The 13,961-nt window shown below is 38.1% G+C and overlaps 1 protein-coding gene across 1 annotated transcript in view; it reads right to left on the reverse strand.

The window, feature by feature from the left end:
- LOC107678364 (protein NLRC3) overlaps window positions 1–8,515 on the reverse strand; it is a 12,897-nt gene extending 4,382 nt beyond the window's left edge. Inside the window, exons 1-4 of the mRNA XM_016473603.1 lie at window positions 8,404–8,515; window positions 5,204–6,950; window positions 4,834–4,995; window positions 4,366–4,539 (exon numbers count right to left, since the gene is read on the reverse strand). Coding sequence (XP_016329089.1) covers window positions 4,366–4,539; window positions 4,834–4,995; window positions 5,204–6,950; window positions 8,404–8,515 — 2,195 coding nt within the window. The remainder of the gene's footprint in view (window positions 1–4,365; window positions 4,540–4,833; window positions 4,996–5,203; window positions 6,951–8,403) is intronic.
- Window positions 8,516–13,961: the final 5,446 nt, after the last annotated feature.

Here is a 13,961-nt window from a genome sequence, read left to right on the forward strand (position 1 = left end):
CAGACAAACTCTGTCAGTTTAAATCTAGATTAAAGACCCATCTCTTTAATCTGGCTTACACATAACACACTAACACATTTCTAATATTCAAATCCGTTAAAGGATTTTTAGGCTGCATTACAGTTTTTCTGAATTGCTAAAACACATTTCTTTAAATCATCAATCATTTTCTCAAAACCTTAAACACAAATCCAAATACTCAAACTAAATTCACGAAACCCGAGAAAAGACTATTCTGTTTGAGAAGTGGTGTGCAGCAAGTAAAATCAGCACATTTGAGCAACTTAAGGAGTTAATCCTCGTAGAGGAGTTTAAGAATTGCGTGTCTGAAAAGGTAGTAGTTAATTTGAATGAGCAAAAAGTGACATCACTCACCGAAGCTGCTATCTTTGCAGATGAATTCGTGCTTACACACAAAATTGTATTTTCTCCTTTACGTTCTTCCCGTCGTGTCACTGAACGTAATCACAATCCTAAAACTGTGATTGGCCAGAATGATGAGCAGGGTCCGGATTCTCGTGAGAGTGTTTACTGTCGTGAGAAGGGTCATTTGATTGCTGTATGTCCTGCGTTACAACGTAAGAACCAGAGGAAAGCACAGAACGCACATAAAAGTGTTGCTTTTGTGCATACCCACTCTTTAGAGTCTATGCTTGCGATTGATCCCACATTTGAACCATTTGTGTGTGATGGTACAGTCTCCTTTTCTGAATTAAGACACCGAGCATAAACATTTTGAGAGATACGGGTGCAGCACAGTCGTTCATCTTGACAGATGTACTTCCTTTTTCAACACAGTCCAGCTGTGGTTCAGATGTCCTAGTTCAAGGAATTGAACTTGGGGTAGTTAGGGTTCCACTCCACGAGATTTATTTGCGTTCTCATCTTATGACTGGGTTAGTTAAAATAGCCGTACAATCTCAGTTGCCACTGAAGGGCATTTCTCTCATCCTTGGTAATGATTTAGCCGAAAGTAAGGTGTCTTGTCTTCCTGAAGTAGTTGATATACCATGTGTATCAGAAAGTAATGCGCTATTGACTCAGGAGTTGCAAGAACAATTTCTTTCTCAAAGTCACTCAGTTACAAAACAGAATGTGTTAGACCATGCGAGTTATTACCATGAAAGATTGCATTCTGTCTGGAAGCTGGCACAGCAGAGCTTAGAAAGTTCACAGTCTCAAATGAAAAGCAGATATGATAAACACACTGTTCAACGTTCATTTGAGCCTGATGATGAAGTTCTTGTGTTACTGCCTTTGCCTGGGTCAACTCTCCAAGCTAAATTTGAAGGTCCATATGTGATTGAGGAAAAGTTAAGTGACACCGACTATGTGGTAAAAACCCCTGACCGGAAAAGGAAAGAGAGGGTATGTCATATTAACATGCTAAAATTGTATGTTTCTCGTCCTAAGCTTGAATGCACAGTTCCATCTCCTGTTATTGTATCTGTGAGAGAGTAGAGTAGAGTAGAGGAGAGTAGAGGAGAGGAGAGAGAGTTGTTGGGTTTTGGCTGTGTGTTCCCTTAGTTGAACTTTGATTGTTTAGAGTGAGGATTGTTTGATCTTTGAAAGAGATACGAATTTTGTAAGTAGGAACTGTTCGGTTTTTGACCCCATTGCTTGTTATGACGTGGATTTGGATTCTCCTTTTTAACGCTGTTTGCCTGATCTTGTAAATAGTTTTATATCATTGTAAATATAGAGGGTTGGGAGAAAGTAAGGAGTTTGACGCCATTTTGTTTATTGTAACCTTTTTGATCTCTGTTTTTGGTTAGGGAGTTAGGTTCGTATATTGTACTTTTTCATTTTATTTTATTTTGGTTAGGGTTTAGGAAAGAAGTCTTAAAATAAAGAAGTTTTGTTTATTATTTTGGCCTGGTCAACTCCTGAAGGAAATTCCCTATTTATTTCTTTTGATGATTGTATTGTTTTTTTGTGTGTGTGTGTGGTTTCATTAAAAACCCTCAAAAGAATCCCCGCTTCCTCTCTCTCTTTTCATGTTGCATCCTTTACCCCTAGACGGGGTGTAACATCTAACTCTTCCATCAAAATCAAACAATCACTGCAAAACCATTTCACCTGTACTCAAAATCAAACGGTGCTCTCAGATCACACACACATGAGTCAATAAAATAAACACTACAGAGCATTAACTAGACACTACACTGAAAAATGGAGAACACTGCATCCAGAACATTACAGAAAAAAGTATATTGTATTAATACTTTAACAATTTTGCAATTCTGTAAAAAAGTATAGTAATTGCAACTGAGTAAGGTGAATATGTACTGCAAGAATATTATTCCCAGTCCAAAAAGGTCAAATAAAAATTCTAAATGAATAGCATGTTACAGTACACTAAAATACTGTAAGTTGTGCAAGTGTAAAATCAGGGTCGAGGAGAGATTCATTCTGTCTTAGCACCATGTCTTTGTGCTTGAGTCCGGCCTGAGGACTTTGTCCACATCACAAGTAATGTTGTCTTTTTTGCTAGACAAAGAGAAAAAACCCTCTGGTCTGACAGATCCAGCCTTGATAACACTCTCTATACCTTACTCTTTCTCTCCACACCCTCTTCCTCCTCATCCTCCACTTCTTACATGTACTCTTCCTCCTCTCCATCTCATATTGTTTCCATCTTGTTCGTATCATCATTCAGTCACCTGTGCCAGACACTATTTAAACTGAACTGAGCTGGATGATGACATCACTGAATTCAATGATGAACTGCCTTTAACTGAACATTGAATGTTTACGGTTATCATTTTGCATTATTGACACAATATTTTCCTAATTAATGCTGTACAGTTGCTTTGACACAATCTGTATTGTTAAAAGAGCTATATAAATAAAAGTGACTTGACTTGACTTGACTTAAAGTGAAATGTGAAAATCGATACATTAAATTTAGATGCCATCAAAAATATTTTTTTTTTTTTTTTTTTTTTTTTTTGTAGCATTGAGCATCAATTATGTTGAACATATGAATGTAGAGGCATTTAGATTAGATGAGAGTGAAGAAGAAATCCACTGAAAACACAGGAGTCACTGACTGAATTCTGCACTCTTGTGGATTCTCTCATCATAAACAATGACTATTTGATGATTATTTCAAAGGAGCTGTTTATTCTCTTTAGCTAGGTGTGGATACTGAAGGCATTATGACGGACTGGGGCATCCCCTTCATCTCCTGGTGGATGGTAGAACTGTGTAGGGCAGGGTATTGATACAGACCTCATGATTATATTCTGATTCAATTTCAACTCTCAGTTTGATTCATCTCTGATCTTGTATGAGTATCAGTTCATTTGGAAATATTTCAAGTACAATTTTCAACTCGTGCTGTAAACTATACATCAGGGGTATAGCCAACCCTGCTACGGGAGGGTTACCTTCCTTCCATTTTAACAAATGTAACAAAAAAAACAAAAAAACTTAACAAAACTCATTCAACTTTGCTGAATGGGAAGAATGCTACAAATACTGTTTAGTGGCTCTTTTTACTCAAACATTAACTGAAAAAGCACTAGACTACAATATTGACCTTGGCATTTATTAATCAGTATCGAGATTGTTCAAATAAAGATTTAAATTAATTAAAAATATTTCTACCCAGCTCTAGAAATAAGTAAGCCCCTTCAGGTGGAACAGCTCCAGATCTCGATTTACCTCCCCAAATTAAAATGCTTGATGAATGCTTCAGCCAGATGCTCAAGTGTATGGGCACAACTGGGACAAGTTTCCATACATGGAATTCACTTTCGAATTCAAGACTTGCTTCAAGCCTCCAAATGCTTCACAGTATTTTAATTTCTGTTCAGGTGACAACCCAGGACTATTGGACAATAGGCTCATCTCAAACTAACCCACAGACAGGGAGGTGTGGGGATAACAGCCAATCTCTTAACTACTCTGAGCAAAGAGGGTAGACACCTTCCAGTTCTCTAATGACTGCAGGAGATTAAACAACATTTCCATGTTCAACAGCTACCCCATGCCTCAGATGGACAGTCTGATAGAGCCACTGGGGATGGCCCACTGTGTCTTGATGCCTGAGTTTAATAGGGGATACTGGCAAATCCCCCTATCCCCTAAGGTTTCCCAACCCTGTTCCTTGAGGCATAGCAACAGTATACATTTTTGGATGTTTCCCACACCTAACCCATCCATTCAAGAGTTAGAAAATGTGTACTGTTGGTGTGCCTCCAGGAACAAGGTTGGGAAGCACTCCCCTAATATATGGGAAAAGATTGCCTTCGGCATCCCATCCAACCATTTGCAGTAATGGGTGAAACAGATAGAGACAGAAGAGAGAGGTGAAATAATCCAACCATTTTAAAATATGACAAAAATAATAACACTCACTGTAGTTTCTCCAGGTTACAGTGTGGATCCTTTAGTAGATCAGAGAGCAACATAACTCCGGAGACTCCTGGTTTATTCCAGCTCACATCCAGTTCTCTCAGGTGTGAGGGGTTTAGTCTCAGAGCTGAAACAAGAGCATCAAAACCCTCCTCTCCAATGCTGCAGTTGTACAGCCTGCAGAGAAATACAGAAAAAAACACTTCTCATACTTACACAGTTATGTTAAAAGCATATGAATGAGGTGTCCAGTAAGCAGTGAGTGTTGGATTGCAATAATAAAAAAAGAAAGATAAACAACCAGTGCAGGATAGAAAATATCTAACAAAGAAAAATCTAAATGTAAAACAAGACCTTCTACCTCTGATTATCTTAGTCTACAGGTCATTACTGCAGTGTAATTTATAGTATGTTATTTCCACTTATAGTTGTTATTAACTACTGATTGCATTGAATATACACAGTACTTACTTTAATGTCTTGAGTTCACAGTGAGAGTTTTTTAGTTCTGCAGAGAGCAGCTTGATTCCTGAATTCTGTAGGTTATTATGACTCAGGTTCAGCACTCTCAAATTTCTAAGAGATTTGGCCAGAGCTGAACAGCTTCTCCATGTAAGAAAACAGCCACTCAGACTAAGAAAGCATAATAACAACTGTATGTTAACTTGCATTGTTCAACTTCATATTAAAGTAACAATACAGTTTTATAAATAATTTAATCAATAAACACATGCTGTAGTGTAAATTAAACATTGAAACATGAAATATTCTGGATTCAATATTTATTATTTCTAGTGTTTTGTTCAAATACATTAAATAGTTAAGCAATGTAAATGCTCACTTTGCTTTTCTGCATACTTTGACCACTGGCAGCAGCCTCAGAAGACCTTCTTCTGATTGATGATATTTACTTAGTTCAAAGTCAGTAAGCTCCTCGTCTGAGTTCAGTAACACAAACACCAAAGCTGACCACTGATCAGGAGAGAGCTTAGCATCAGCGAGACGATCAACACGAGTTCCTTTCAGGTATGTTTGGACTTCATGCTGTAGAAAATGATCATTCAGTTCATTCAGACAGTGAAACAGATTGATGGATTTTTCTGGGGAGGGATTCTCCCTGATCTTCTCCTTGATGTACTCAATTATTTCCAAACTGCTATGAGTCGTGTTTCTTGTCTGTGTCAACAGACTTGGCAAAAGACTCTGATTGGACTGCAGTGAGAGACCCAGAAGAAACTGAAGATAAAGATCCATGTGTCCATTCTCACTCTGTAAAGCCTTGTCCACTTCCTTTTTTTGAAAATCGGTTATTTCTGACTTATGTTTCTTATTTGAAACAAAGGAGAGAAACCTGAACAAAGCAGCAAAAAACTCCTGAATGCTCAGATGCACAAAGCTGTACAATTTTCCCAGACACAGGCCAATCTCCTCTCTGAAGATCTGGGTAAAAACTCCCGAGTACACTGACACTTCTTTGGCATCAATGCCACATTGTCTCAGGTCCTCCTCATAGAAAATTAGGTTGCCTGTTTCCAGTTGTTCAAAAGCCAATTTGCCCAGTGAAAAAATTGTTTTTCTGGCCTGCTGAAGATCAACCTCACTTCTATCATCATACTTCTGGGTCTTCATTTTGGTCTGAAAGATCAGGAAGTGTGTGAACATTTGAGTGAGAGTTTTGGGGATCTCTGCACTCTCTGCTTCATGCAACATTCTCTCTAGAACAGTGGCTGAAATCCAGCAAAAGACTGGTATGTGACACATGATGTACAGGCTTCTTGATGATTTGATATGTGTGATAATTCTGTTGGCTAGACTCTGGTCATTGATCTTCTTCCTGAAATATATTTCTTTCTGAGCATCACTGAATCCTCGTACCACTGTGACCCGATCAACACACTCAGGAGGGATCTGACTGGCTGCTGCTGGTCGAGAGGTTATCCATATAAGAGCAGAAGGAAGCAGCTTTCCTTTGATGAGGTTGGTCAGCAGCACATCCACTAAAGCAGAGTGTGTGACATCAGACAACATCTGATTAGTTTGGAAATTTAAAGGAAGTTGACACTCATCAAGCCCGTCAAAGATAAACATAACTTTGTAATCATCAAGGTCTGATGATCTCAGTTCCTTTATATCTGAGAAAAATCGATGGAGAAGCTCCATTAGACTTTTATTTTCCTCCTTCATAAAATTCAGCTCCCTGAAAGGAAGTGCAAATATGAGGTGGACGTCCTGGTTTGCTTTTCCCTCAGCCCAGTCCAGAATGAACTTCTGTACAGACACTGTTTTTCCTATGCCAGCAACTCCTTTTGTCAGCACACTTCTGATGGGTTTGTATTGTCCAGGTGAGGGTTTAAAGATATCATTGCATTTAATTGGTATTTCCTGCTTCTCTAGCCTTCGGGACATCTCAATCTGTCTCACCTCATGTTCATTATTGACCTCTCCACTGTCTCCCTGCGTGATGAAGAGCTCTGTATAGATCTCATTCAAAAGTGTTAAGTTCCCTTGATATGATATTCCGTCATTTAGCAACTGGAATTTCTCTCCCAGTCTGGATTTGTGTTTTTGTGGAGACACAGGAACAAGATCTGATGAAAACAACAGAAACTTAAGTAAAATAGAGTACTTATTACCATGCTTTATATTCAGAGTGACCTACAATGAAAGGTCCCTATACATTTTGACAATCTGCAGGTTTCCTGCGAATTGAACGCATGACCTTGGCCGTTTTAGCATCATACTCTACCAGTCAGACTACCAAATTACTGACTATGAGCTAACTGTGATGTTGGATTTGGGGTTTGTTTCGTGTCTTTTAATTTGTAGTTTTGTACCTGGGTTTGTCATGTGGCTCTCTGTTCCCTCATATGATCATGCCATGTTCAGCTTGATGCAGCACTGTGCAGACCAATGACCAATTGACATCAAATTATCGCAAAAGCGATTAGAAGAGAGCAGACAGCTATGAAAGCTTGCGAATCGCTCTCTCTGTACTTTGATGTCATACACCGATCGGTCTGCACAGTGCCACCTCAAGTCGAAAAAAACACATCTTCTCTTGCTTTATGTGTTAGGCCGGTTTCACACTGCAAGCATGAGCGGCGCATGAGCAGCGCATATTTTTTTCAGTGTGCATGTTAACAAATGAGTGCATTCACACCGGGAGCAGGAGCAGCAATGCTTGAGCGTCAAGCAGGCATGTCGCGTGAGCAGCACTGAAGCAATGGATTCGGCACCGAGTCTATTTTTGCATCCAGTGTGAATACTCTCGCGAGTCTGCAGCTGCAGCGAAGATGAAGTTACCCTGACATGAAGCTGATGCGAAGCTCAAGCTTGTGGTGTTATGCAGGCTTTATGTTTATGGTTGATCTTGTCATGTGGTTTCTGTGTTGTCTTTCCATTGCTTCATTGTTTGATTACCCTTAGGTGTTCCTTATTATGTCATTAGTCCATGTGTATATATAGTCCTCATGTTTCCTTTGTGCCTTTGCCTAGCTTTGATGTTATAACCCGCTTATGGTGAGTCTAGTCAGGTCAAGTAACTCGTTTGGTTCTGTTTAGTTTGTGTTGGTTTAATTTATTGTTCCATAAAACTGCACTTGGATGCAGTCTAACTTGCCTACGGTGGATTTTGTTAGACCTGCTTCTGAGGAGTATTCCAGAAAGCAGGTTATTCGACTTGGAAAGTTTGGGTAAGTTTACTCTGAGTAAGTGGATAACCTCAATTTTTGGTTCCAAAAAGCTTTTGGTTAATCAACTCGCAGTTCAGTGTTTGTGAAACCTTACTCTCTGGAATTCTCCCCTGACAAAATGTCTTTAACTTCTAATCCGCTCCTCCTTTCCTCCATTGACTAAATCACCCTACACACTAAAAAATGCTGGGTTAAATACAACCCAGTGCTGGGTAAAATTGTCCCTATTTTACCCAGCACTGGGTTGTATTTAACCCAGCATTTTTTAGTGTATGCTGTCTGTAAATTGGTTTAATACAGGTTGCCATCACTTGGGAGGTTCTATTATTTAAAAGGTCCAAGCTCTTACTTTTCTGTAGCGTAGTAGTGAGGTCCATTTGATTCAACTTTCTCTGAACAAGCAATGTGATGTTCGGAAACCCATGTTTGAATTTTCTCTGGCCTTCATCCTCTTCCTCCATGCTGAGTTTCCTGGTAAAATATATACAGTATGCACACAACAACCTTACCATTGATGAATATGCATATTTCTAAATAGTGTAAACAAGGGAGTCACTAGACGCTTCTCAATTCAACTGCCCTAGAATAACTTTGAACTTAACAGTGCTTCAGAATCTCAACTGCCAACTCGTCATTTATTGTGCATTGTTAAAAATACATAAAATGCATACAAAGGTGTAAGAAAGTGATCTTGGTGAAGAATAACTTTTTACAGAATAGTAGTGACAAAGTATATGTAGTACCTTGGGTTCAACGGAGTCAGACTGAACCCCGAACATCCTAAGCTCAATCATTTTATACTGTATTACGTTCATCTTCCTGCTCAATATGTAAATTAAGTTTCGTTTTAAATGTAAATTGCGGATGACAATGAAAGTGATAGCCTTCCGTTCCCACATCTTCGGTAGACTCAAGTGGGAACAACCAAATGTTAAGGTGATAAGATTAAACTGAATCCATAGCAGTTATTTCATGTACCCTTTTGGTCAGCAGATGGTTCTTGACGACCTGCTGCTTCTCCCACGCTATAAGTGACAAATTATCGCTCCGGAGGTACTATTTACATATGATTTAATCGGAAAGAACCATCTATATGATAATTAAGCTCTTTGTAGAGAAAGGAGCATAGTTTAATACACAATTTGGAGTGGAAGCTGGGTCGAGGCAGACTATAATTTCTTATAAGGCATAAGCTAAAGTTGGTGAGAACAAAATCATTGTAAACATGGACATGGAACAAAGTTCTGTGGAAGTAGTCATATTCAAAATGAAGCTTGTGGGAGCAGACAGGAGCACAGCAGTGAACAGAAATCTTCCTTGAGAGCTCATTGGTGCATGTAAACTTTGCAAATGTATATTTACACAGTATTTGCATTTAAAAGACCCTATAAAACCAAAATTACACTTTTTATTTATTTGTTTATATATATATATATATATATATATTTATATATATTATGTGTGTTTGTATATATGTGTGTGTATATATGAAAAAAAACATTGAGAACCAATCCACCATGAAACTGTCCTCACCTCAGATCAGCAGAAAAGTCTCCTGAACTGAAGTTGATTATATCATCTATTGACTGGTCACTCTTCATGGAAACCCAGCTGGGTTCAGGACATTCTTTCTGATTTAGACTAAAACACAGAAGCAGTTAAACCGTATTTCATTATGCACAAACTTTCAAAGCTCTGAGGTAAACACTAATTTCGTCATTGTCACTCCTTTTATCAGTATAACTATGTTCACTTTTAGTATAGTTGCAGTACAGACATAGATATAACATAGAATTAAACTATTTGTGTACTCAAAGTTTACTACTGTTATACTTAAAGTATACTTTTATACACTAGTAAGTGGGCCAATTTAGTCCCATAGACTATTGAAATAGTACACTAGTATGTTGTTGTTTTGTTTTTTTTGTTGTTTTTTTTGATAACGGAAACCTTGATCTCACGTACCTGTGGTTTTTTTTTTTTTTTTTTTTTTTATTTCTTGTTTTTTAATACTAATCAATGGTGGAGGTTATGTACAGTATCGAGCAGTACAAGGCACACTTTCATTAAAAAAAATCATACAAAATTAGCAACATGTAGAATAGATATGGAATGGCAAAATCCCTGCTTGAAAAACCAGGCCATGTGGTCACATGGGTTAACTAGGCTCCCATCAGGCCAGGTGATTATACAGATCTCTTAATTCAGTTTGCTTCAATGTGATTAAGTTTCACAGGCTCACAATTTGTTTTTGTATCTGATTTTATGTGGTTCCAGGTTACTATCAAATAGCCTACATCACAATGGCAAAGAGAAGACCAAATTGCAATTGTTGTTGTTTTGAGGAACCCTGACATACAGTCTCATCTCTTATCCTGGGTCAGTCAAAAAGAGCACTGCTATTCAGATGCTGCATATTAAAAACATTACACAATCCTTTGAATGTTACTCACCTCTTGTCCATTCTTGTGTCATCCTCTCTCTTTCTGGAAGTCATGACATCAGTAATCTGTTGAACATTCCTTTGTCACAACAGTCTGTATAAAAAGTGAAAAAAGTGACGTGTAGCCAAGTATGGTGTCCTATACTCTAAATTTGTGCTCTGCATTTAACCCATCCAAGTGCATACACACACACTTGGAGCAGTGGCAGTCATTTTTGCTGTGGCGCCCGGGGAGCAGTTGGGGGTTCGGTGCCTTGCTCAAGAGTCTCATCTCAGTCATCATATTGAGAGAAGAAAGCACTGGTCATTCACTTCCCCCACGACAATTCCTGCCAGTACCAAGACTAGAATCCACAACCTTTGGGTTACAAGTCTGACTCTCTAACCATTAGGCCACGACTGTATACAGTGGGTACGGAAAGTATTCAGACCCCCTTACATTTTTCACTCTTTGTTATATTGCAGCCATTTGCTAAAATCATTTAAGTTAATTTTTTAAGGGGGTCTGAATACTTTCCGTACCCACTGTATATCACTTATCTCCACACTTCCAGATCAAATTCATTCACTCTGCAGTTTCGTTCTGTTTCTGACAGACCAGATCTAATGGACTGCTTCCAACCTGTCAGTTGACCAAAACATCACCGTTCACTTGGGTTCTACAACACTAATGGCAACAAGTAAGGAAGCTTGATGACCAATTGTATGTATTTATGTACGTTCCATCGCACCATTAATGGTGAGTGAGTAATGCCTAGGGGTTTTTCACAAAGAAGGACAAAGTCGCATTCCAGATACTGCACCCTTTCTTTTCTTGGACAAGCTGCCAATCTCCACCCAATCTGCTGAGATCATCACAACTTTCAGGAAAAGGCTGAAAACACACCCCTTCTGCAACAAATGCTTCATATAATATTTTCTTTTGTATTTCACTTCTGCTCTTGTATACTAGGTCGTACTTAAATTTGACATTGTGTGCTGCAAATATTAAGGCTTTTATCATATAATGTGTATGATATGCATCTGGGAAAAAGCATCTGCAAAATACAGGTGCATCTCAATAAATTTAATTTATTTCAGTAATTCAACTCAAATTGTGAAACTCGTGTATTAAATAAATTCAATGCACACAGACTGAAGTAGTAAATGAATACTAAATTATTAAAAAATAACTACAGTATAAAAATAACTACAGTAATATTTAATTTAACAAAAAGCGAATCAGAGTCCAAAGTTTTACAGGCTTTACTGTAATCTTGACTGTTGGGTTTCCTGCTCTTACTGATAGTGATTTTACAGCTGGGGTAATAAAGTCATCAGGCTGTTTTTCTGCTGGTTGCTAGAGGGTGAGGCAAGTACTTTTTACTGAAAACAGAATCTTCAGGATATTCTCTGATTCCTCTCTCTTCATCACTTTAATAAAGTACAAAATAATAATAATAATAATAAAATGAATCGCTAAATCCTTATAATAATAATAATCCTTATAAGCCTTATGAAGTCTTTCCACTTTTATCGTGATACTATTAAAATACACACAAGCACTTTCTGTTTCAAGAATTCTGTTTTTAAAGAGCAGACAATAATGATCTTATATGTTTTAGATGTAAGCCTTTATAAATATTACTCCTACATTGTTTTGATTTAATTTTTGTACATTCCAAGAACTTTCAATTAAAAATGTATGACCAAATAAACTTTGAATTAGCTGTGTAAACAGAAGTAAATAATTGTATTATGATACTTACTGAGTTTTTCTCTCGGAATGTGGTTTATATTCCTCTCATGAGTAAATGGACTTGACTTGAGCGGTCTAAAGATTTTGAAACAACCATAAAAAAGGGAGGCGCAAAGCTGTATGAGCTCTCAAACAACAAGCTGTTCTTTTCTGACATTACCTTTTGGACAGAATATTTACATAGAAAGTGAATAGTTCACTCGAGTAAATCTTAGCTCACTACACATTAAGGCTAATACTGTGTGTGGCAAAAAAAAAAAAAAAACATTAACTACACTACCCTATGCTTGAGAATACAAAATATACCATTTATTTGTGACAAGTGAGAATCTGTGTTTCTCTCTGAAGGCTGTTACAATTAGACTTTCCCGACAAATACAGTCCAACACCCCTGTAGATTCTCCATCCTGAAAAAAAGCAGTGACTTGACTTGACTTGACTTAATCAGGGGCGGACTGGCCATCTGGAGGTTCTGGAGAAGTCCAGGCCTACTGGTTCATCCTCAAAGAAAAAGTGTGAGATTAAGTGACGCTGACGGCCGACAAAAGGGGGTGCTAATGCAATCTATTTTTGCTTATAAGAAACCAAAACTGACGTGAAGGAGAGTGGGCTTGTGATGGCAAGCAAAAGACTTGAAGATAAAGGAACAGCATGTAGCCTATAGCACTATAGTAAAATCCCAGGTCCCAGTGTCCACTGCTATTTATTACTTCTCATTGTCTGGCATGAATATCCATTCATTTATAAAGAGACAGCAGCGATTCTACAACGGGTTACATTTTAGAGATACTGAGTTAGAAAATAGAGAAAATGAAGTAGCCTATAAGGTGATTAGTCTGATTAACATGACACACACACACAGAGAGAGAGAGAGAGAGAGAGAGACACATATGAATACTCAAATTGAAGAATTCTGTTGTTTCAGGTTTCTAGATTCTACACTCTAAGGTGCCTGTTGGTCTCTACTGGTAATTGGTCATATCATGGCTTTTGTTAAAGCCACTAAATCCTAATGTAATATGTCCCAAAACACACTACAGGAAACCGTCTCATGTTACGTATGTAACCCTAGTTCCTCGAGGGAACGAGACGCTGCGTCGAAAACGCTAGGGGAACGCGTTCTGTGTATTTGTAGTGGGAATCATTCAAATTTCTGTGATGGTTTCTATTGTTTTTGTCAGCAGGGTCACCATGGGTTGTGTGATGTTATTTGCCATAAATGCGATAGGATTGCTGTAATATTGTGAGATAGTACCGACTGTTTGTAGTTGCGGTGGGCCTATTTGGGAGAAAATCCAGGGCTGTTTTTTTACTCCTAGTACGTCCCTGATCACACCAGAGGGTTTTTTCTCCCTGCTGCCTGCCTGCGATGTAGACGAAGTCCTCATATGTATGTATGTATGTATGTATGTATGTATGTGTATATATAGTTTTTGTTTCTCTCCTTTTTGAGAATTATGTGAGAGTTTTTTTTGGTATATTCTCTAAGATATATATATTTTTCAAATTTCCCACGATCAAAGAGAATGCTAATGCGCATGTGTGGAGCAAAAAACACGCCCTGGGGTTCCTGTGCACGCAAGTTATTAAAGGTGTTTCAACTGTACACATGTCCCAAATGTAATCAGTCCACCCTTGATTTTTGGAATCTTATCACGTAACCCAGATTACATTGCTGCTATTTCAACGAGACATTTGATTGTTTCCACCTGTACCATACAGCATT

Source organism: Sinocyclocheilus anshuiensis, unplaced genomic scaffold (assembly GCF_001515605.1).
Source record: "Sinocyclocheilus anshuiensis isolate Anshui unplaced genomic scaffold, SAMN03320099.WGS_v1.1 scaffold112, whole genome shotgun sequence".
NCBI lineage: Eukaryota > Metazoa > Chordata > Actinopteri > Cypriniformes > Cyprinidae > Sinocyclocheilus > Sinocyclocheilus anshuiensis.